The sequence below is a fragment of the Triticum dicoccoides genome, chromosome 3B (assembly GCF_002162155.2).
Source record: "Triticum dicoccoides isolate Atlit2015 ecotype Zavitan chromosome 3B, WEW_v2.0, whole genome shotgun sequence".
Lineage (NCBI taxonomy): Eukaryota > Viridiplantae > Streptophyta > Magnoliopsida > Poales > Poaceae > Triticum > Triticum dicoccoides.
Genome location: NC_041385.1, coordinates 131,567,111 through 131,589,860, shown reverse-complemented (window position 1 = coordinate 131,589,860; position 22,750 = coordinate 131,567,111). Strand labels below are relative to the sequence as shown.

Genomic DNA, 22,750 nt, shown 5'->3' with positions numbered 1-22,750 from the left:
GAAGCAAATAAGGTGGCTCACGAACTTGCTAGGCTAGCAAATTTTTCCGTCACTAGGGATTGGTTTGAGGAGCCTATAAGTGACATTGTATCTTTTCTTATTGATGATGTAACAATTATTACTAATTAATAAATGTGATGTTTATTTAAAAAAAAGCAGCCGTTCTTTCTGAATAATGCAGGTAGAACTAGAAAGAATCTGCTGTCTAACACTCTAAGTTCTGGAAGCTTACGTGTGGCCAGTAGTAATCTTGAGAAATAAAAGTGTAACCTTATCGCCTTTATTTTCAAAGTCTAGAGGATAACTTCTGCCAGCTACTCCGCGGTCCAAGGAGATATCCTAGACAGCAGTAATGAAGATGACGTAGTAGCACGGTCGACATGGCTATCGGCCATGAAGACGACGTTGAACGTTTGAAGCCTCGAGACCCCAGGACAAGTACAACTAGAAGGAGAGCTGGAGTACAGAGCAAACCAACTAACCAAGTCAAACGAAATGTCGGCTGGCACAAGCCGCCATTATAGTGGCTGTTTGTTGTCACGTAATCTACGTCTCCCCCATGAGCTGTGGCTGTGCGGCAGCCAGCCTCCCCTTAACTGAGAGAGAAGAAAAATGCAGCTGTATGAACGATGAGCTGATCCTACGTACTCCTGCTGTCGTCCTGCCTGTCGGCTTGGACTCGCCAACTGTTCACATCTGGCCCAGAGTGCACAAAGAAGAAAATATTACTCCTGTAATTCAGAAGCTGGTAAACTAAATCACCTGTGGTCTCAGAACAATGCGGATGAACCAGGACGTTTTAGTTTCAGAGACGGAAAATGAAAGTGTTCTCGTTTGCTGCATCATTTTTAATAATTCGCAGAAAGAAATTTAAAATCCGTACAGAGCACAGGTTAGCATGACTCGGATCGCTACTAACTACCGGTCAAAAGCTGGCGTCTTTGTCTTTCAAATTAGTTCAGGAGAAAGAGCGGCGATGGATCTCCGAAGACGCATCAGGCAGTGGATCAAAAGAAAAGAAGCAAAGACGCATCGGGTGGGGAGGCGCGCGGCTGCCGAATGATTGCGAGCCAACGTGCAGGCCAGCAGGTTTAAGGTATCCAAAGCAGCGGGGGGACGACGACGATGATGATGCCGATGCCGATGATTAATCCATTGATCAGTGGTACAACCTTTTCACATGATCACACATGAGAGCAAGCATGATCGCGCGCATCCATTAACTGCATCTCTGCCGCAAGTTGCAACCAGCGTTATCTTAATGCAACTTGCGTCCCCCGCCTCGATCGGCTGAGTGAGTCGTTTGACGGCATGAAATTCGTCAAAGATTTAGCCGCGCACCACAAGATTCTTCTTGGCCGGATCAGATCGCAGTTGATGGGCTGGGTTGTGTTCGAATATGCCTCGCAAAACTTCGACCATTCCTGCCACCAGAACGAGCCGTCGACGCGTCATTGTCGTCGCTCCCATATTGGAGCCGGCCTGACTTTATCGATGACAGCCGGAAAGTCTTCGTGCATGTGCCCTTAAGGACCAGCGCCCCGGAGCCGCAGTTTAATCCTTGAATCATCGTCGTTGAATCCTTAAATCGATCTGAAGAACCTGACACTAAATATCGCCGTTGCGTACGCACGGCGAGGAACCCTAACCTCGCCACCCCAAGGAGCTGGCAGGAATCTACGCTGGAGCTTTGTCTAATCCGTCCCAACTAAGAAACTTGAGAAGGATCGAAGCCCGGAAGACTTACTCAAAAAAGGAGCGCCACCATCCGTCCAAATGTCGTCCCTGCGAAGACTAAAACCCTACCTATCTACTAGCGGGAGCTGAGACACCATGATTCTCCTTCCCGCCACCGGCCATCGGAATGGCAAGCGAAGGGGAGGTGAATCCATGGACTCGCCATGAAGATCGAGGGGAGGAAGCCTTTCCTACGTTGACTCAGGGTTACCTCTATTTGTGACTTCTATTTTAGTGAATCCTTCGGCAGATTTGGCAAGAAAATATGGCAAGATTTAGCATTCCAAGGCACAGAACCAAACATATACAGGATTTGCATAGTGTGGTTTCTCTGGAGCTTCCCTTTTTTCTTTTTTTTCTCTTTTCTTTTTTGCGAGAACACGCACAAGACTTGCGTGTCTTTGAATTAAGATTGGAGAGAAGTTTGTTGACCTTTTTCTTTCACACGAAGGACCGTGTTGCGACCCAGCAATGTTAGTAGAAACTACTAACATCTAGATGGTCATAAACTATGTTTCTTGATGCTAATCGAACAAGGATAAATGAAAAATAAACACGGGAAAAGGCGAGGATGCTTCGATCGAAAGGGAATTTGTTGTGGGCGGCAGGCACCATGCTGCTGCACGCCATCCATCAGCGTTCAACAGTTAGCATGTGACAGCCTGACCCCTCACACTAAACTAATCATCATCGGCCTTCCCAGATCGATCCCCTTTCTAATGACGCCAAGATGCGTTGTACACTTGCACGCATGTTCTCCTTGGCCGCATATATGCGTACTGGTCGCACGCATGCATGCACACTAGTGCAGCAGTAGCTCCATGAGTGATCGATCATGGGTGACCTACTCCTACTGATTACACGGTGCTTCGCTTCGGTTTCCTAGTTTTCCGACAAGTACATTTTTATTTGGTCGTCATATCGAGCTCCTGCAACCGTACTAAGCGAATGTTCGGCATATGCATAACAAGATGCACACAGTCAATACGTCCAGAAATATAAAAACAAACCCCTAAAACAATAAATATAAAAACAAATATTCATAGAAAAGGTAATTCAAGCTAACCAACGATAGAGGAGGTCATATCCAAAAAATTCTCGCATTACGGATGGATTCCCTAGTGGTAAGCCCTATCAAGCAAAGCATAATGACATTTTCAAGTTTTGGTTTTTGGTTTTGTACTTTGTTAAGTTTAATTTTGGTAAGAAATCTCATAATCAAACAAAATACAGAAAATACAGAAAAACCACAGATATTGTGGTTATGGTCTCACAATACCCCAACTTTTGAGATATTTACCAAAGACCCACAAAATTTTGGTGAGTTGTTTCACAGAATCCAAATCTTCCATATTAGGATGTTTGACACTGTTTCTGACAACCTAGAATCACTAGTTAGTCACCATGTGTGGCAAAAGAATGAATTAGCCTAGTTTTTTTGGCAGACCATCCATAATCAAACAAGACACGTCCCAAAAACAAATCTTGATACTTCGCATTTTCAGACAAAATTGTAGCTGAAAAGGACAGCTTGAATCTTCTTTAAAACTGTTGAGCCGGATGAGTTGAAATCTTCCCTAAATGCTCAGCTTGATCTTGTTGATTGTATGGAACTGTTTCCGATTTTGTGGCTACTTTTGGTTTGGGCCAAATGTGAGCTGAGATTATAACTGAAAACGAAAATTTGAAATTTCTCTCAAGTTATTGAGCCAAAATGAGTTCAACATTTTCAAGAATGCTCAGTTCCAAGTTGTTGATTATTAGAATTTTTTTTAACAAAAAAATGGATATTTAATATTTTAGCTATAAAAAGTGAACATCTGCCAAGGTGACCGAATCCAACCGCTTTCCCCGCCTTCTTCCATTCGGACGCCTTGGAGAACCTCACCGGGTCGGTGGGGTTTCAGGTTGAGGCCATCGAGCCCGAGCACCTTCCATGCCTCCTCGCGTCGGCGGACACTATGCTCTCTTACCTTGATGGCTTGGAGCATCCAGTCGAGGCTACCGAGTCTGGCCGCCTTTTTGCCTCGGTGGATGTTATGTCCCTAAGGTCTCCGACCCGGACGGCTTGCAGCATCTCACCGGGTTGGTGGGGTTCCAAGTCGAGGCCCCCGAGTCTGGCCGCCTTCCCCGCCTCCTTGCGTCCACCAAGATCTCCGATGCGGACGGCTTGGAGCATCTTGGCGCGGCGGTGGGGTTCCAAGTCGAGGCCACCGAATCCAACCGCCTTTCCCGCCTCCTTGCCTCCGCGTTCGAAGATTTTATCAGTTAGGTACAGTTTGGACCACATTTCGACCACTTTGATGCTGCTTATCATACGCTAGCAGGTTGGTATGGCAGCTAGCGATCAACGACTATGTAGGCTATAAAGATACAATAGTCAAGTCGGTAAGTTTGTTACATGTTTATCACATACATTTTCTCATCGCCATAATAGAACCTTAATGAATCTATACATAATATGTACCGCTAAAGGAGTGGAAAGCCTAATGGCCAGCGATAGTGTGATTATTTGCATATCCGGTATGTTGGGAGTTATAGCTATCATTAGACTAAACATTTTTACTTGTTTATAGTACAACTTATATTTTGAACATATGATCTTAAGTAGTATATTTTTTATTATATTTAGCAACTGTAATGTTGAACTAAATATTAAGATAATTTTAAGGATATTTCACATCAATAGCGGAAAACACAATTCCACTAAATATTAAGATAATTTAAGAATATTACAAGGAGTGTGATAGAGTTGTTTCTTTTTGTAAGACATTGTCCTTTTTTTTGTTTAACAAAAATCTTCTAGATCGGCTTAAAAGAACAGAAGTGCGACTCATCATAGATTGCTTTGTGCTACCTAGATAGATTGCAAATATATGTTGGTGTTTGTGTCTATTTTAATTTCCTTATATATCATGGCAGGGAGCTATAAATTGACCGAGGTTTCTAGAATGCATTTTTCTATTTAGGTACAACTAAGAGGAATAATTATTTACACACTAAATAGAAAAGTTCTGAATATGTAAAATATCTATGAGTGGTTTCTCCTAGAATGGTTGCATTGTTCTTTATTGGTTCTTCCATTGCCAAATATGCCTTTCGTGTTCTTTGGTTCAATAATGAGCTAGCATCGCATGCATAATTTACACTTGGGTTCAACTTTTTTCACTTTTTGGAGTTCAACAAATAGCGTCATTGAGTGCAACAATCAGTATCATTGAGTTCAACCACCAAATAAATAAAAATCAAAATAAACATAAATAATTTATATTTTTTTGGAAACACTAGTTATCTTAAAACAAAGTGACAAACAAGAAGAAATTCTAATATACCAAAAGAAGAAGAAGGCAAACACCACTAGAATTTCATGAAGAATGAAAAAAATGAAAAAAATAATAATAAGCTAAGGGGGAAAATAGAAGTATATGAAAAAGAATCTTGAACTTCAAGAAACTAACTAAAAATTATTACACCTCAAAAATCTATTTTTTGTGAACTCGAGGTGATCTCCGAACCTTTACAGACTTCTTCGAGAATCACAATCACTCTTGGTCTCTGAATAAATTAACACCTAATCGTTTAGAGAGTTAGCAGCTCTCAAGAGTAATAGGTGGAGCGTACTGGACTTAGATTCCAGTGATGCTAAACCACTGTCTAATGTTTTGGCTCTGGGGTTTTTCTCTCGGTGGATTTTAAACACAAATCACTTAGGAGAGAGGGTTGCTCACACAAACTTTTCGGAATCGGAGTAGCCACCGGACAAAGCTGGGGCGGGTGGCTATTTATAGCTGCAGCCTTCCGTGATGAGAAAGGACCATTTTGGACATGCGTTCCGGCCAATGGCCAACCAACACGTTCTCAACATGGATTTTGGGAGCAACGGTAATATTACTTGAGGTACTAGATGATACCCCGCGCGTTGTTGCGGTAACTTTGTTAAAAAATGCGTAAATAGTTGTGAAAAAATAACTAAATCTAATGAAAAGAAAATATAAGCTTGACAACTAAAAAAGAAAGTCTCTAAAAATAGAATAAAACTTGTGAATTACTGTTAAAAATATCATTTTGAACAAAAATATGAAGGATGACTAACATGCATGTATGATATGGCAGCGTTACATGCATAGACTGATGCAAAAAATAATTGTAATTTATAAGTGTGCTTATGTGGCAGACTTTGCATGGCTTAGTGGGAGAGACTTAAATGTGTGGCCTTAGTGGGGACCTTGAGGTGGGTACTTTGCATGTTGAGAGAATTGGAACCAATTTCTTAAGAATGTAAGATAAGTAGTGCTAACTCTTCGGTCAGAGACAAATCTCTCGCATCGAAGAAAAACACAGTATCTTGCTGTTGGAGAACGTTGCAGAAAATTAAAAAAATTCTACGCTTCACCAAGATCAATCTATGGAGTTCATCTAGAAACGAGAGAGAGTAGTGCATCTACATACCCTTGTAGATCGCAAGCGGAAGCGTTCAAGAGAACGGGGTTGAGGGAGTCGTACTCGCCCTGATCCAAATCACTGATGATCCTAGTGCTGAACGGACAGCACCTCCGTGTTCAACACACGTACGGTTGGGTAAGACGTCTCCTCCTTCTTGATCCAGCAAGGGGGAAGGAGAGGTTGATGGAGATCCAACAGCACGACGGCGTGGTGGTGGAAGCAGCGATGATCTCGGCAGGGCTTCGCCAAGCTCGCGAGGGATATGTGGTACGGGGGAGAGGGAGGCGCCAGGGACTAGGGTGCGGCTGCCCTCCCTCCCCCCTCTTTATATAGGGGACCTAGGGGGGTGCGCCGGCCCTGGAGGTCCCATCTCCAAGTGGGGGCGGCGGCCTAGGGGGGGACTTGCCCCCCAAGTCAAGTGGGGCGCCCCCCCACCCCTAGGGTTTCCAACCCTAGGCGCAGGGGAGGCCCAAGGGGGGGGCACCAGCCCACCAGGGGCTAGTTCCCTTCCCCTTTCAGGCCACGTGGCCCTCCGGGATAGGTGGCCCCACCCGGTGGACCCCCGGGACCCTTCCGGTGGTCCCGGTACAATACCGGTGACCCCCGAAACTTTCCCGGTGGCCGAAACTGGACTTCCTATATATAATTCTTCACCTCCGGACCATTCCGGAACTCCTCGTGACGTCCGGGATCTCATCCGGGACTCCGAACAACTTTCGGGTTACTACATACTAATATCTCTACAACCCTAGCGTCACTGAACCTTAAGTGTGTAGACCCTACGGGTTCGGGAGACATGCAGACATGACCGAGATGACTCTTCGGTCAATAACCAACAGCGGGATCTAGATACCCATGTTGGCTCCCACATGCTCCTCGATGACCTCATCAGATGAACCACGATGTCGAGGATTCAAGTAATCCCGTATACAATTCCCTTTGTCAATCGGTACGTTACTTGCCCGAGATTCGATCGTCGGTATCCCAATACCTCATTCAATCTCGTTACAGGCAAGTCACTTTACTCGTACCGTAATGCATGATCCCGTGACCAAACACTTGGTCACTTTAAGCTCATTACGATGATGCATTACCGAGTGGGCCTAGAGATACCTCTCCGTCATACGGAGTGACAAATCTCAGTCTCGATCCGTGTCAACCCAACAGATACTTTTGGGGATACCCGTAGTATACATTTATAGTCACCCAGTTACGTTGTGACGTTTGGTACACCCAAAGCACCCCTACGGTATCTGGGAGTTACACGATCTCATGGTCTAAGGAAAAGATACTTGACATTGGAAAAGCTCTAGCAAACAAACTACACGATCTTGTGCTATGCTTAGGATTGGGTCTTGTCCATCACATCATTCTTCTAATGATGTGACCCCCGTTATCAATGACATCCAATGTCCATAGCCAGGAAACCATGACTATCTATTGATCAACGAGCTAGTCAACTAGAGGCTTACTAGGGACATGTTGTGGTCTATATATTCACACATGTATTACGATTTCCGGATAACACAATTATAGCATGAATAACAGACAGTTATCATGAACAAGGAAATATAATAATAATCATTTTATTATTGCCTCTAGGGCATATTTCCAACACTTGCTGGCCAAGTATTTGCATGAAACACAAAGAGATTTTTCTCTCAACTCACATAGGATTGGTTTTAGCATCAGAGAATCAAAGTTTCAAACACTATATCCTTCTTAATAGTACGGTGGTCATATGACTCAATAAAGAGAAAGAAGAACAATGAAATAAATGGTATGTCTTCATTTCTTCTTCAACTTCTCGGTTGCAGTCAATTCCTTCGAATAGACACCGAACCAATTGCTTTGCGTCAACATATTTTTGGGGTCACTCTCGACAGCATAATTTTCGGTGATAATCCTCGCTACCACGCAGGAGATTATCTTTGGAGTTTGTACCAAACTCCTCATGACTTTAGGGACCTGTTACTATGTGTGCACTAGCAAACACATCAGTCATTTGCTGTTTTTTACAACAATCTCTAAAACATAAGAAGGCAAATTATTGCACCAATAGTTATCTTTTTGGCATTTATTTTAATTTCCTCGCAATTATATTCATATAAAAAATCTCTTTTGTGGTCACAGGGTTGTCAGAGAAAAAAACTACAACCACCGCCATGTCACTGGTCATAATTTTTTGACGTGACAAAGACCAAAGATGTTTGGTGTTGAAACTAAGTGAAGGGTCAAACTCTCAAACGTGTCCATTCCGATCACAACCAAGTCTAAACTCGCCGAGCCGAACAGTAAAGGGTGGCCCCCTTCGCAATTTTTATTTTATGTATAAGATGCATGCATGTACCCCGACCACCTCATAGTAAATTTCACGCTAAAAACAGTTCAACGTATGCAACCTGCAGAGCTTACATTATCCCGGCACGATCTTCCACTTCAAGCAAAGGTGGGCACTTGCAGATGCATCGTACATGACACTCGACAAGCGAATTTTACTCGAAGACTGTAGCTGGCCTGCTATCTGAAACATATTAGTACTCCGTATATCAGATCGATCGATACTAGAGAATGTGGTATATATCCTGGCGTGCAATGGATCATGACCCAAGTACACGCATCCGTTGCTCTTTGTTCAGTGTACACGGTCGTTGCATTATCTTTGTTGGAGAGATCCAGAGCAGAGCATGGATCCGCAGAGGAGATCCAGTGTACCTGACAGTAGGCCTCATGAACGTTATTAGGAGTTAAAACCTGGATCATCTCCATGTGCAATTGTCATATAGAGTATTTATTTGCTTCAATTAGGCTAAGTTTGAGGTTGTTGTTGAATGATTTCTTTTTTTTTCAGGAATTGTCGTATGATTTCTTACTGTGTTTTTTTTTGTAAAAAATGGTGTAAAAAGTTAGTCACAAAAGTAGACAAAAATGAAAGAGCAAACAGCAGCTAAAACAGGGGAAAAAACCTTTGGAACAAACGGAACTGGATTATCATGAGTTCATGATCCGCCGCAGTACCAAATGCAGCCGTAGAACCGTTCGTTAGATTTGAGAATTTTAGGTTCGTTTTAGAGACTTGACACAGGTCTGTAAAACATCTTATATTTGTTTACCGAGGAAGTAGTACTTTTTTTTTTAGAAAAGAAGGATTATCCCTGGCCTGCATCTGAGCGAGGAAGTAGTGCATGATAATCCACTTGCAAATACACAAAAAAGATCACGGTGCCAAAGTGGTGAACCTACGAAAAGAACAGCCCTTTTCTTTGATGGAGATGGGCAACAAGATTGCCTCTTCGTTTAAAGACCCAGATTAACTGCGACATCTCCCTTTCGGAAGAGAGATGAGGTCGGCAACAACGGCGTGTGATGCCAACCCCGTCCTCCGTCCTAATTCCCACACACACAAAATTGTACCGAGTTTTCTCCATTAATTTGTGACACAAAACTGTCAATGGAATGAAATTTGCTTCACCAAATTGTCGTTGGTGTGTGTGAATTTTCTGTAGATGGTCAGATATTTCGCTGTCACGTCTTCGTGAAAATCCATTTGGTGGTCAAATTTGCAAGCGTTTGGTGCATTGAAAAAGAGCAACATGGAGGACTCCAATCAACCTCACATGTGCGGACGCATCGCCTAATCACCAAGAAACATGTTTGACCACGCTAGGTTATCTGCACTTTACACCTAATTGCTGCGCACACGCTTTGAATTGGATGAGATTGTTCAGAGTAATAATAATTCTGTAAAGAGAGGGCGTAAAAGGGATAATCATTTTCTGGTAAGATGTGCACTTGGATTCTCGAAACAAACTGTTTTTCACATGTTTGATAGATGTTGGAACTAAGCAAATCATTACCACAGTATGTATGTCTGATTCAACGTTGCAAGACATGTGAGTGAGTTGCTTGCATCTTGCTGCAAGATTCATAAGGGTTTGGGGCAAAATCAATGAAGATTGGTGCAGATGCTGATCATGATATTGGGATTGAGGGGCTACCATTTACAGGCGGGCAAAGAACATTCCTTTTTCACAGTTGTTGACGACTCCAAAACTGAGACAGAGATGAGAAGAACAAGAAACAAAGAACGAAAACAAAAGAAAGAAACGACGGTCGGCCGCGGTCGCAGCCGCCGGCGGCGGGTCGTGTCGTGTCGTGTCTACACGGCGACCCGCTGCAGGACCCTGGAGGGGACGGCGAAGCGCGCGGAGAAGGAGCGCGAGAGGTTGTCGGGCTCCACCCAGGCCGCGCCGTCGTCGAAGTTCTGCGCGTAGCTGTACGCGTCGTAGGGCTCCCGCGCCGCCGCCGAGGCCCCGCCGACGGGCACGCAGCCGGTGGAGCAGAGCAGTATCCTCTTCTTCTCCCGGACGATCTTCCGCCACAGGCCCCTCAGCTTCGTGCCGCACCCGCGCGACGCGGCGGTGGGCGGCGCCCTCCCGTGCTGGACGACGCCGGCCTTGTCGAAGTGCCCGTCGGCGAAGCCGTCGAAGTCGTCGTCGTCGAGGTCGAAGCCGCTGCGGACGTAGCCGCGGGACATGGAGGGGGCGCAGGAGCAGGAGGCCTGCCGCTGGAACCGCATGCTGTCGGCGCCGTCCATGGCGAGGGCCGGGCGGGAGAGGCGGACAGTGGCAGGAATCAAGAAGAGGAGGTAGCGGAGCGGTTGTGGGAGGTGGGAGACGCCGTCGTGGGTCGCGTATATGTAGATGGGCAGAGAGGTGGCCGGTGGGTGTTCTTTTTTTTTATCGTGGGTTAGGATGGAAATCTTCTTCTTCTTTTTTCAGCTGAGGATGGGAATCTTCTTAATTAAGTAAGTAGAGTACTGCTAGTAAATAAGTACTGTTTTTTTAGGAGTATAAATAATAAGTACTCATGTTGTGCTAGCATGGCACCAACACATTTCTGACTGGACTATTTATTTTCTGATGAAGTGAGAATAGCTGGCTAGAATTAATAATCTAACAGCACATAGCTGACTGGAGTACCCTGGAAAAATTAAACCGAATTACTCACGCGGAAATAATTTAATCGTACGAAAACTATATTTCCATCGCATGAAAATTGTTACATGGAGACAACTTGAAACATGATGTTCTCAGCGTACATCACGCTGTCGAGTATGCGTCGACATAATTTTTTGTTTCATGACAAATATGTTTGTGCGGGGCTTGTTATATATTATATGGATATATAGTATTCAACATACATGTTTATGTTTCATCAACCACCTAGGTGACTCCTAAAAACGCATTGCTAAACACAATGTCAATTATAGAATATCTCGTATTTATGGTTCATCAACCACCTACTAGATGTCTTCTAAAGAAACATTGCTAAACGCAACATCAATTACAGAATATCTCGTTGCATCGTCTGAGTGAAGGATCGTAGCTGGACTTTTTCTTTTTGAAGGGAGCATCGTAGCTGGACTTTTCATGCTGTGCTTCCCCCCTAAACCCTCAAAATAAGCTATGTCAATCAATTCTTGCTGTCACTAAGCCAAGTGTGTCTTTACTATTTCAAACCCTCAACACCATGCATACAACTGGCATAATGGAAATGAAGAGAACGTGATCTCTATTTGCTTGTTTTTTCATAATGCAGAAGATATGTTTCGATACGATTTGATATATACAACCAGAGTCTAGAGTAATGAGCTCACCATCTCTAATTAAGTTGACTATGTAACCCTTCGCAAATTTGAACTTGAAGTTGTTTATGTTTTCCAAACAACAAATCTGTTTTCCCAAACAAAAACAATGTCTTTTGCACTGAAACATTTTTTAACATGGTACGATCACAGATGCTCACATACAAATACACCCTATGAAGGAAATCACAACAGGCGTGTCGTAGCGGACGGGAACGTCTCCTCCCACTGAGCGAACATCGCTGAAAATTCTAAAATAAATTCAGAAAAATATGTGCACCAATGTCAAGTCTAGGACTTGAATCCTTCTGGATTGGTTCCACCACAAAGAATCTAACCATATGACACACGCTCAATCCGTTGATGTGAAACATAATTATTACAAGCATTATACGTGGAGCAAAAAAGTCATAATTCATATGGTTCAAGAGGGCATGAATTTCCCAGCTTATTATCTTAGCCATTTGCAACCGAATGGAATGAGATAATAAACATATCCTAGGCTGTCTCAATCATTAAAATTATTTGGGCCCGTGGTCCATGGCTATAGAAGTTGACATTTTGAAGACCCCTTTGAAGTGGAGAGGGCACCAACTGGCTAGCAAACAAACCAGCCGCTCTCCTCCACTCATGGTGGCAATGGCATGACATGATCAAATTGCAAGATGGCTCAAATGTAGCTTTCTTGTAATGGGAAAATGCCTTTTGGCTCCTGGTGTCATGTGACCATTGTGGTGGATAATGTCCTCAGGTTACATTGTTTTCGGGGGAATTTTTTCCGCCACTACCAAATTCTTGTGTTTCTTTTCTTTTAACACATGCTGACACAATCATCTTGAGATTGAAGAAGTCACCAGCGCCTTTGTAGTCGATGGGAACTATACATGGCCAAACCTCGGGCCGGGCCGGGCTTTGGGTCGGGCCTAGCCAAGCCCGACACAAAAAACCCAGGCCCGGCCATCGGACCTATGTTTCTAGGACCGAGCCCGGCCCGAACACGTAAAAGCCCGTCAGGCTCCGGGCCGACCCGGCCCGACCTTCAGAAAAATGCAAAAACGACGGGCCCGGCCCGGCCCGACCAGACCTTCAGAAAAATGCAAAAACGACGGGCCCGGGCCCGGCCCGGCCTTCTGGCTCAAAAACTAGGCCCGAGCCCGGCCGGGGGGCAGCGTCGGGCCAGGCCGGGTCGGGCTGGGTCGGGTCGGGCCGGACTTCCCATGGACAGGACTAATGGGAACGTCTCCTCCCACTGAACGAACATCCCGAAAAATCTGAAAGTAAAACTAAAAAAATGCGAGCACCGGTGCCAAGTCTAGGAATTGAAACATGAAAGGCTAGTTCCACCACAAGAAACCTAACCATCTTAGCTACACTCAGTTTGCCAAATTCCTGCGTTACCTGAATTTTGACACGGTAGTGCAATATTATTTTTCTCTTTCACGACATAAAGTACATTTAGGCGCGTGCTTACACTCCATTACCGGTTTATCGATCTTGGTGCTCATCATTGCATATGGAGTGTCCATTACTTTGGGATCAAGAGATCGACCATGATCGCCGAAGCGGCCCCAACTCTACCAGAAAGTACTTTTTGTTGATCATGAGTTCATGACTCAGCCTCATCCTGTAATCACGTTTGGTTTATCTGGTGGCAGCTCCTCTCTGTATGTGTGTATATTTTGTAACTTAATGTCTATCGTCTTAACTGGTTTGAAACGGGATTCCCCTAGTCCAAGCTGATTGAACTTTGTTCCTCTTGTTGCCAAGTGGCAGGTTAAGCCTTCGGTTAGGCCTACCGTTTGGCAGCTTGGCTAGCTGTTCGTTACTTGGAGAAAATCAATCTATACTCTGATACATATTGTGTCATTGTTGTTGCATCAGCCATATACTCTACTTAGTTTTTTTTTTCTTTTGATTTATTATGAAACGTGTAGTGCGCAAGCAGAATAATGGACTGACAGGTCTACTGACGTCGACGTCCGGGTTTAAGAGTGGCACTTTAGCAGTTGACACGGCAGTTACATGTTTCCCTTGTAATACACACAACCGTGTGGAAGGATCAATTTCTAGAGGGGTTTGGATTTGAACTGTAGATGAGGAACGAGTGAGTTTTGATGGGCACAACAGCAGCCGCAATAACAACAACGGAGAGACATAAGAGCATCTCTAACCGCGCCCCCAACAGGCCCTCCCCAGGCGATTTTGCCGCGCCGGCGCCAAAAAAAGGCCCCAGTCGCGCCTTCAGAAACCCGTTTTTCGCCGGCTCGGGCCAAAACTGGTGCCGGCGGACCCAGGCCGAACCCGGCGCCCTGGGGGACGCTTGGGGAGCCGGCGCAAGCGAAAAAGGCACGTGGGCCCACCCTGGAAGCGCCCCGAGGATCTTTTCCCGCCGTTTCTTGACGCTTTTCCCTCGCATCTCTCCCGCTCGCTCGCCTTCCTCCCGCCATTCTATCCCTTTCTCCCGCCAAACCCCCTCCCGCTCGCCGCGAAGAAGTACGCCATGCCGCCGAAGAAGTACGCCATGCCGCGCGCGGCGGCAACCGCGACTGGCGCCGTGGTCCAGCCGAAGCAGAGGAAACCGAGGGCGCCGCCATCGAAGCCACCGGGCCTGTCGAACGCCGAGTGGAGGATGGAAGTTCAGCGGCGCGAAGCGGTCACCGCCGACAGGCGGAACAGGGCCATAGCCAAGAAGGCCCGTGACAATGCGGCGCGCGCGGCGGCGTCTTCCTCATCGGTCGACCAGGCGGGGATGAATCCACCTGTCGTCAGCCACGCCCAGTACGCGCCCTGGGGACAGCAAGGCGCCGGATCTCCATGGGGTTCATCGTCGCCCGGCTACGCCGACGGCGACGCGCACGGCGGGTTCAACCCAAACGTGACCTTCCCTCATGGTCACCCCGCTACGCGCACGCCCTCGCCCGCCTTCGTCGGCGTGCAGTACCCTCCATACAACTACTCGTCGCCCGCCTCCTACGCGTCCACACCGATGCCCCATCTCTACCGCGGACCGCTACCCTTCTCGCACCTCGGCGACACCGACGACACGGGAGCCGACATGGACGACATCATCGCGACAGGATTGACCGCGGCCGCCGAGTATCCCGGGTTCGCCACCCAGGACGAGGTAGTGGACCTCAACGGCGACATGGAGGCCGAGCTCGGCTACGTCTACGGCGACGACGCGCAGGAACCCGAGGTGGAGGAGGACGAGGAGGAGGAGGAGGAGGAGCCGGCTCCTATTCCGACGAAGGGGCGCCAGAAGAAGAAGAAGCGGGCGGCTAGGTCAGCCCAACCGCGCATCAAGTGGACGTCCAAGGAGGAGGAATGCCTCGCCGAAGCATGGAAAGTCGTCTGCCTCGACCCGATCACCGGCGCGAACCAGAGCTTGGACACGTACTGGGACCGCATCAAGGCCGAGTTCGACAAGCGGAAGCTCGTCGACCCCTACTTCAAAGGCGTGTACATGCAGCGCGGCTCCAAGGTGATGGCGAACCATTGGGGGCGTATCCAGTTGGCGTGCAACAAATGGCATGGAATCGTCGAGGAGGTCGCGGCTCGTCCGGAGAGCGGCGCCAGCATTGAGGATCAGGTACGCACGCCGTTCGCCCGCATATCTTCGTCCGCCGCCCGCCAACTGTTTGTCTCTCCGCGCAGCTGCTACGTATGTTCGCCATGTATCGGGGTGACAACCAAGACGCCGACTTCAAGCACCTCCGCGTCTACAAGCGCATTGACAAGTGCGAGAAGTGGGCGGAAGTCCGGCGTGCCCTCGACAAGGCCAAGGAGACATACAAGCCAGATGCGACGACTCCGGACGCGTCAGAGGGACGGCCGGACGGCCACAAGTTGGCAAAGAAGGGGAAAAGCGCCGACGCGGCAACCACGCGAGTGCAGGAGTCCATCGAGCATTGCCTCGCCGACGCCCAGGCCCGGGCCGTCCTACGCGAAGAGAAGACCGAGGCGCGGTGGTCGTCGCTTATAAAGAACAACGCCATCAAGCTCGACCTGCTCCGGACGAACGTCGCCGCGAAGAAGAGGAACACCGACATGGCTTTTCTGATGAGCGGGGCGGATATGCTCCAGAGCAACGACGAGAAGCTCAAGGCTTGGTACCTGGTGCAGCGCCGCCTCATCCTGAACGAGATGCCGACGGCAACGCCGACGACGCCGATGACGCCCACGACCACACGGACGCCAAGCCCGGACGGCGCCTCTACATCGCCGCCCAGCAGTGCCGAAGCCGCGCCGACGCAGCCCTGCGACGAAGCAGGTCCGATACCAACGAGCCCGCGCACGCCGACTCCGCCAACACCTGGAGCCGACCAAGCCGAGTGAATCGTTGCGCACGGCGGCCCTATGTTTTTTGTAACGCCAGACTACATCCGATCGCCGGATTTACGGCGTCTTTTGAGAGCGGGAACGACCAAGTTTGAATTTTCCGCATCCTGAGACCGGCGCGTGGGGGCGTGACTGGGAGCTAGGGCGCCCCCAGGGGCCGAACTAGTGCCGGCACGCCCCCAGGCCGCTCTATTTAGGCGCCCTGGGGGGCCGAACGGCTGGAGATGCCCTAAGTATGCATGGGTATCAGTTTCGCTCAGATGGAACGCCAGATTTGACCATCGACGCAAGCGCCGCATGTTGCGGTTGCGGATCTCCAGGCAAGTTGGTGAGGGAAAGGGATCCGATGGTCAAACAAAGCAACCAGGATCAGGATCAGCTGCGAAATCCTTTCAAACTTGTTTGACTTGAAAAATTCCCCGTCAGTTTCTCCCAGGAAAAGATCGTGCTTCACAAGTGGGGAAAATGGCGTCTGTTCAGACTTGTTTATCAGCCGGAAGAGTCATTCTCCGTCAGTTCCTCCAGGAAAAAACCGATGCCCAACTGCCAACGATATCCATAAATAAGTACTGTACGTATGCAGCTGGGAAAAATGCTGGTACCGTAGTGACGGGTATTAAATCCGGACTGCGACAACGTCGTCTCAGCTGGCTAGCGTACAGAGGAACACACGATCGCAGAAGGCGGCCACAAGTGTACGGCCGCACACGCTACCAGTACTGCGTCAGTCTCCCAAAATGCTCCGAGTTGCTTGCTTCTTTGTAATAATAACTCGAAATGCTCCCAAGTTGTTGCTTGCTTCTTTATAGGATGAACAATATAGAATGAGATGAAACAAAAGTGCATCAATATAACCCTGTTAAAAGATCATATGGGACTGGACCCTGTAGATCAAACAAACTAGTTAGAACTCCTTCTCAAACGACTTTATCTACTTGCTCCGTTCACAAATAATACTATATAAGATGTTCTAACTGTTTTGTGAATCGGAAGTGTATAGACATGTTTTAGCGTATTTGTTTACTCATTTCAGTCCATAGGTGGTCCATATTGAAATGTCCAAAACATATTATATTTGTGAATGGAGGGAGTAGAATTCTAGATATGTAAACCATCTTAGCAAGATTACCGTCAAGAGTTGAGTGAAGCTAAGATTGGCCACGTAATCTTCAGACCCCTTCGAAACACTATCATCTGCAACCTGTGCTTGTGCTTGTAGGCCATCACTACATGCCCCCTCTTTCCCAACCTCCCGTATCTTGTAGTAAAGGAAAACTGGTGAGTTCCAACAAATATTGGACAGAATGATAACACAAAATTGATATCGTCATGTAGCAACATACCACTGAACTTCTCAACCAAGTGTTTCTTTCATGACAAAAGCGCAAGCACAATCAACTTCAAACCAATGTAACGATGAAGAATTGGTCAATTTCAGTAAGCCCACTCAGGTTTTACACACAGATATTCAAGTCCAAAGTTTCAAAGAGAATATCTGTTCATAAAACATTTGACGAAATACAGGATGCATACAAAACGGTAAGCAACCAAGCAGATTATGAACAATTTTGAAAATACAGAATTCTCGCAAGTAGCGAGCGATCAGTAAGAATTAAGTTTATGTGACTAAGATGGGCCGTTAACTGATTATCTACACGACCAGCTTCAGTAAGCCCAAAAGTAATCGGTTCTTGAAGCAAGAAACCAAACGGTGATCTTTACAGGATCTATAACTTCAGGTCTTCAATGTAAATTTCTGAGCCTTACGAAACAGTGAACTTCGGAAATGCATCCAAGCTGTTTGCTAGCAAGCCACTTAGACCTAAACTGTCGGTTCCACTCAAAAGCCTAGAGTCAAATGCCCCAAGCTCTGGCTCACCGGTGGATTCAGGCTGAAAGCGAGCAGGTAAGCATATATAAGAATCCAATCAGCAATTGGATGAGAAAGCAAAACAAAGCATCTCAAAAATATCAATGTTTGTTAAGAGGCCCTAAATGATACCATTGGCACATCTGGCTTCACATTATCATTATTGCCCAAGCCTGGTATCTGAGGGGTTGATTCCTCTTTCCTGCCTTCAGTAGAACAACGCTGCAGCAAGAAAAGGCTATTAAGCAACACATACTGTGTTTGGAAGACAGAACATTACAAGAGCAAGGGAATAGCAGCTACCTGGTTGCCATCTGTATCAGACTCAGGAATTGCACCCAGGATAGACGGGGTAATAGCACTACTGTTGCCATGAGCTGAAGAGAACATCCTGGCTGAAGTTTGATTCCGGGGAAATGCATGACAAGTTTCTTCTGCATCCCAAACAGATGGATGTGAGACCTTCGGTTGGTTACTTGTTTGCTGGTGAGCAATCAAGGAGGCAATAGCAGCATCAAATGAATCGCACGTAGCAGGAATCTGCTGGAGAATCGAGCTATTTTGCAAAGGCGGTTGTTTACTGTCTTGAGAGGGTACAGCCTGTGATAAGAGTGCTCCGAAACTGATATTGGATATGCAGTCTATCCACGAGAGAGGTGTCACTTTGGTTTGGTTATCCTAATTTTGGAAACATACAAAGAGGATTAAGTCTCAAGTACAAATGACATCATTGTTGTAAGAATCAAATGAAATTGCATACTCACCACCACAGTCTGTTCCGTGTTACACACATCGGATGGACTGGTAAATTTACTTGGAAACTCAAAAGGATCTGAAGGTTTGCTTGGAAACTCAAAAGGATCTGAAGATTTGTTTGGAAGCTCAAAAGGATCTGAAGGTTTGTTTGGAAACTCAAAAGGATCTAAAGGTTTGTTTGGAAACTCAAAAGGATCTGAAGGTTTGTTTGGAAACACAAAATGATCTGAAGGTTTGTCACCGATGGTCTTTTCTGCAGAGTGCATGGGTGCAAAAGATTCTTCGCTGCTTTGTTGCTTCAAATTGTGCTCAAACCATCCATACCTAAAGTAAACAAAACGATGATTAGCTGAAATTTTTTGTACCTGCTTGATTTTCATATCACGCTGTTTGACATGTCGAGTCTCCAAATCTGAACCATCATTGCTAATTTCTTTTATGACATGCTAATGAATACAAAATCATGATCATCTGAAAGTACCTTACATTAATGTAGAGAGAATTAAACAAAAGACACACACACACACACACACACACACACACACACGCATGCACACACACACACAATCATCCTCCATAGATATATTATTACGATGAAGGTAACCATTTCTCAGTAAGAAATCAAACCTTAAGCGAAATGTTGAAGGGCTGCCAACAGCAACATAAACATCAGCAGCAGTGCAAGAATCATTAACAGTCCATTTTTCACTGCCAACTAAGCTATCCGGTCTAGCACCATATGGGAAGAGCATGAGCTCGCCTTTTGCGCAGCTAGAACGGCCCCATTTTGTGTTCAGATGTTGCACAATTGAGGACATCTTCTTTCGAGGAGCCAAGGTCAACTCAAGGTAAGGATTGTGTTTCTCCTGTTAATTAAGTGGTGGAAAAAGCCATAAGACAAGAAATTTGAACTTACAGAACGTTACATGCAGTACTTATACAAGTTTCTTGCATAAACTGAGATAATCACCTGCTGTAGAACCTTTTGAATCGCCTCATCTATTGGAAAAAACTGAAGCTTCATCTTTTTAGAATAATTTGGTGGTTGAGCAGGTAAGTTTGTCGAATTGTTAAATGGTACTTCCATAAAGCTACCACCCTTCAATGCAATCTTACTGCTGGTAAATGATTGAGCATCTTCTCTTCTGCATTTTGCCCCGATATTGCCTGAAAAGTGATATGGTTAAAAACTTGACAGGGACATGTGGTTGTTACAGTCCAAATGCAGCTGCCAACGAGCACCTACTTTTCTACTTCAATTGTTGATTTCTCTGATCTGAAGTTCAGTACGAACGTAGTACTATAAGAAATTAGGAATAGGGAACCAACGCATCACCTGATGATTTGTGGGTGTATTTTCCTGGCTTCAGGCAATGCAACTTATCACCACCAAGTTTGGCCTTTGCTTCTGTATCAGTTGGTTTACGGCGCTGCTCAGGAGCTTTCATGATTGTTTGATATTCGTCAGCTGTGGTAACTATCAGGTTCAATATTGATCTAGCCTTAGGAAACTTCCACCCTTCCTGCAGGTAATAAATCGCGATACTGGTTACCGAATCCATCTCTAGACTTTATAATTCATAATAACCATTCTTAATTTGATAAAGCGCAAATACAAGATCCGTTTCAAATCAGAAGACTGGTGAGTATCGAACTAAATTCAAATGCTACGAAATGGACTGTTAATGATTCTTTTAGCAATGAAAAATGGACTGTTAATGATTCTTGCTAAATCAAATTATTGCCAACTAAGCTATCCGAATTAACAGTCCATTTCGTAACATGTTTTAATTTGATTTAGCAATAATTCTTTTAGTTGCACTTGATACTGAATGAATATATAATGGAAGAGCACAAACTTGCAAGCAAAAGTGAAAAACTGACTGTTTTATGTTAGGGCTAATATTTGTTCAAAAAAACTGATTTGTTCCAGTTCGGTTCAAAAAAAATTTGTTCCATTTTAATAATAAAATTCAGGTGACCATTCAACAAGTTGAGAATTGTGTTGGCAATAAACCAAACAACTGATCCCTAATTGCAAATTTGTAATTGCTACCAACCACACATTTATTCAACAACAAGATATGCATAAGCCTGTGGTGGATCTCAGCCGACGAATTCATTCACGCTGGAACTAGGGGAGAATTGAGGACGAATTCTTCGACGCTGGAACTAGGGGGGCAATTGAGGATAGCTACCAAAGCATAAATCGCCCTCTCATCTACATGAACAGGAGCATCATTATCTTGAAAAAGGGGGAAGGGGAACATGATGTTACTACCCATCATCCCCTCAACCCGCCTCCTGAATCCAGCACTTAATCCCCTCAAACCCTCGCGTCAATCCCCATCCATTAGTTAACCTAGGGTTTCCACGCTCAGGGCCACCAAGTAGCACCAGAGAAACCAAGCCAGGATCGCGTAAGGGAAGAAGGTTTACCCTGCAGCCTTGGCGCGGCACTGGGCTGGAGGGCGGCGAGTCGATGTGCCGTTCCCTTCGTGCCCGCGGCTCGAAGAGAGGGGTTAGGGGCAGCGCGGATCAAGCACGGATTCGGGAACGGAACCGCAAAACCTAATCCACGAATCCTACTCCGCTCCTGACATTACAGAAACCCAACAAAGCCACGAATTTTACTCTGCCCAACCACGCCAGGCAACCCGAGGCGGCGGAGGGGGGCGTACCTGAGCTCGAAACCCTAGATCTCGGCGGCGGCGAGGCCCGATGCCGCGAAACCCTAGTAGCTCCGGCGACGGATCCGCCGGCGGCGAGCCGGCCTCGGGGCCGGGGACGAAAGCCAAGCGCGGAGCCAAGGGGCGATGAGGGCGGGCGCCCACCGGAGTCGACCAGGGCTCCGGTCGGCCGGACGATCCCCTCGGCCTCGCGGGGGCGAGGAGGGGAGCGCGCGGGAGGCAGGAGGAGGAGCAGGAGAAGGAGACGGGACGGCGAAATGTTTCGGGGGAAGTTTTGCCGCCTCTCTTGTCCCGGCGCTCGGCCAAGTCCAAGCGCTCCTAAATTTTGTTCTGGGGGTCGGCCTTTTTTTTTTACGGTGGGCCAATCCTATTTAGCGCGTAGGGTCGCTGGTTAGCGACCGAGCGCGTACTTTGGGCCGGCCCAACTAGCTTCTTTCCGGCTTTGAAAAGGTTCTAGAATTTAGTTTAACCTTCCTGGGCCGAGTTTTCTCTTTTTGTGTGTTTTCACTTTTCGTTTATTCTGGTATTTTTAGGTTCATTCTTTCCTTTCTTTCCTTTTTTCATTTGCTTTTTCATTTTTTCTAAATTCATTTTCCCTTTTCCCTTTTCTTTCATTCCTCATTTATATTTTATTTTCTTCATTCTCGATGTAATTTTCCTATTTTCACTTTTCATTTTGTGGACGTATTTTCAAATTACTGAATTTTTTAAATCATGAATACTTTTAGAATTTGTGAACATTTATATGAAATCGTGAATACTTTCAAATTCATGAATTTTTTTCCAAATTCGTGACTATTTTTGAGATTGCGAACTTGAAAAAGAAACACGTGAACATTTTTGTGTATTGGAGAACAATTTTCGAAAAATTCCGAAATTCTTGAATAAAGTTTTCAGAACTTGGAAAAAAATTTAGTACTATTTTCTTAAAAGTACAAATATTTCTCCAATTCATAATCATTTCTTGAATCGGTTAATTCACGAACATTTTTTATTTTGGCAAACTATGTCAAAAATGTATCAACACTATTTTAGTTTGCGAATGTTTTTCAAAATCAAGAACATTTTTATTTCCCAGTTTTCTTAAAAGATTGTAACATTTTTTGAATATGCGAACATTATTTTAAAATACACAGAAATTTTATAATTTCCTGAATGTTTTTAAAATGAACTTTTTTGAAATTTAGAACTTTTTTTAAATTTAGAACTTTTTTGAAATCTTGAAATATTTTAATAAATAAGTAAAAAATAGGAAGAAAAACGAAATAA

General features: G+C 45.7%; 2 protein-coding genes across 2 annotated transcripts; both read right to left on the bottom strand.

The window, feature by feature from the left end:
• Positions 1-10,130: 10,130 nt before the first annotated feature.
• LOC119280976 lies at positions 10,131-10,912 on the bottom strand. The gene has a single exon (XM_037561642.1). The coding sequence runs from the start codon at positions 10,775-10,777 to the stop codon at positions 10,340-10,342; it is 438 nt and encodes a 145-aa protein (XP_037417539.1). The 5' UTR covers positions 10,778-10,912; the 3' UTR covers positions 10,131-10,339.
• A 6,783-nt stretch (positions 10,913-17,695) lies between these two features.
• LOC119275151 (TSL-kinase interacting protein 1-like) lies at positions 17,696-21,766 on the bottom strand. Its single transcript, XM_037555951.1, has 8 exons — positions 21,473-21,766; positions 20,128-20,314; positions 19,762-19,958; positions 19,419-19,657; positions 18,800-19,115; positions 18,339-18,713; positions 18,168-18,257; positions 17,696-18,057 (listed from the first exon to the last, which is right to left on the bottom strand). Exons 2-8 carry the CDS (start codon positions 20,237-20,239, stop codon positions 17,929-17,931), a joined length of 1,458 nt encoding a protein of 485 aa, XP_037411848.1. The 5' UTR covers positions 20,240-20,314; positions 21,473-21,766; the 3' UTR covers positions 17,696-17,928.
• Between the last annotated feature and the right edge of the window lie 984 nt (positions 21,767-22,750).

Coding starts and splice junctions, on each gene's coding strand:
- LOC119280976 (XM_037561642.1), bottom strand. CDS start 10,777: ATGGACGGCGCCGACAGCATGCGGTTCCAGCGGCAGGCCTCCTGCTCC.
- LOC119275151 (XM_037555951.1), bottom strand. CDS start 20,239: ATGAAAGCTCCTGAGCAGCGCCGTAAACCAACTGATACAGAAGCAAAG. Junction 19,959..20,127: donor ATACACCCACAAATCATCAG/GTGATGCGTTGG, acceptor ATCACTTTTCAG/GCAATATCGGGGCAAAATGC. Junction 18,058..18,167: donor TGAAGCCAGATGTGCCAATG/GTATCATTTAGG, acceptor GCTCGCTTTCAG/CCTGAATCCACCGGTGAGCC.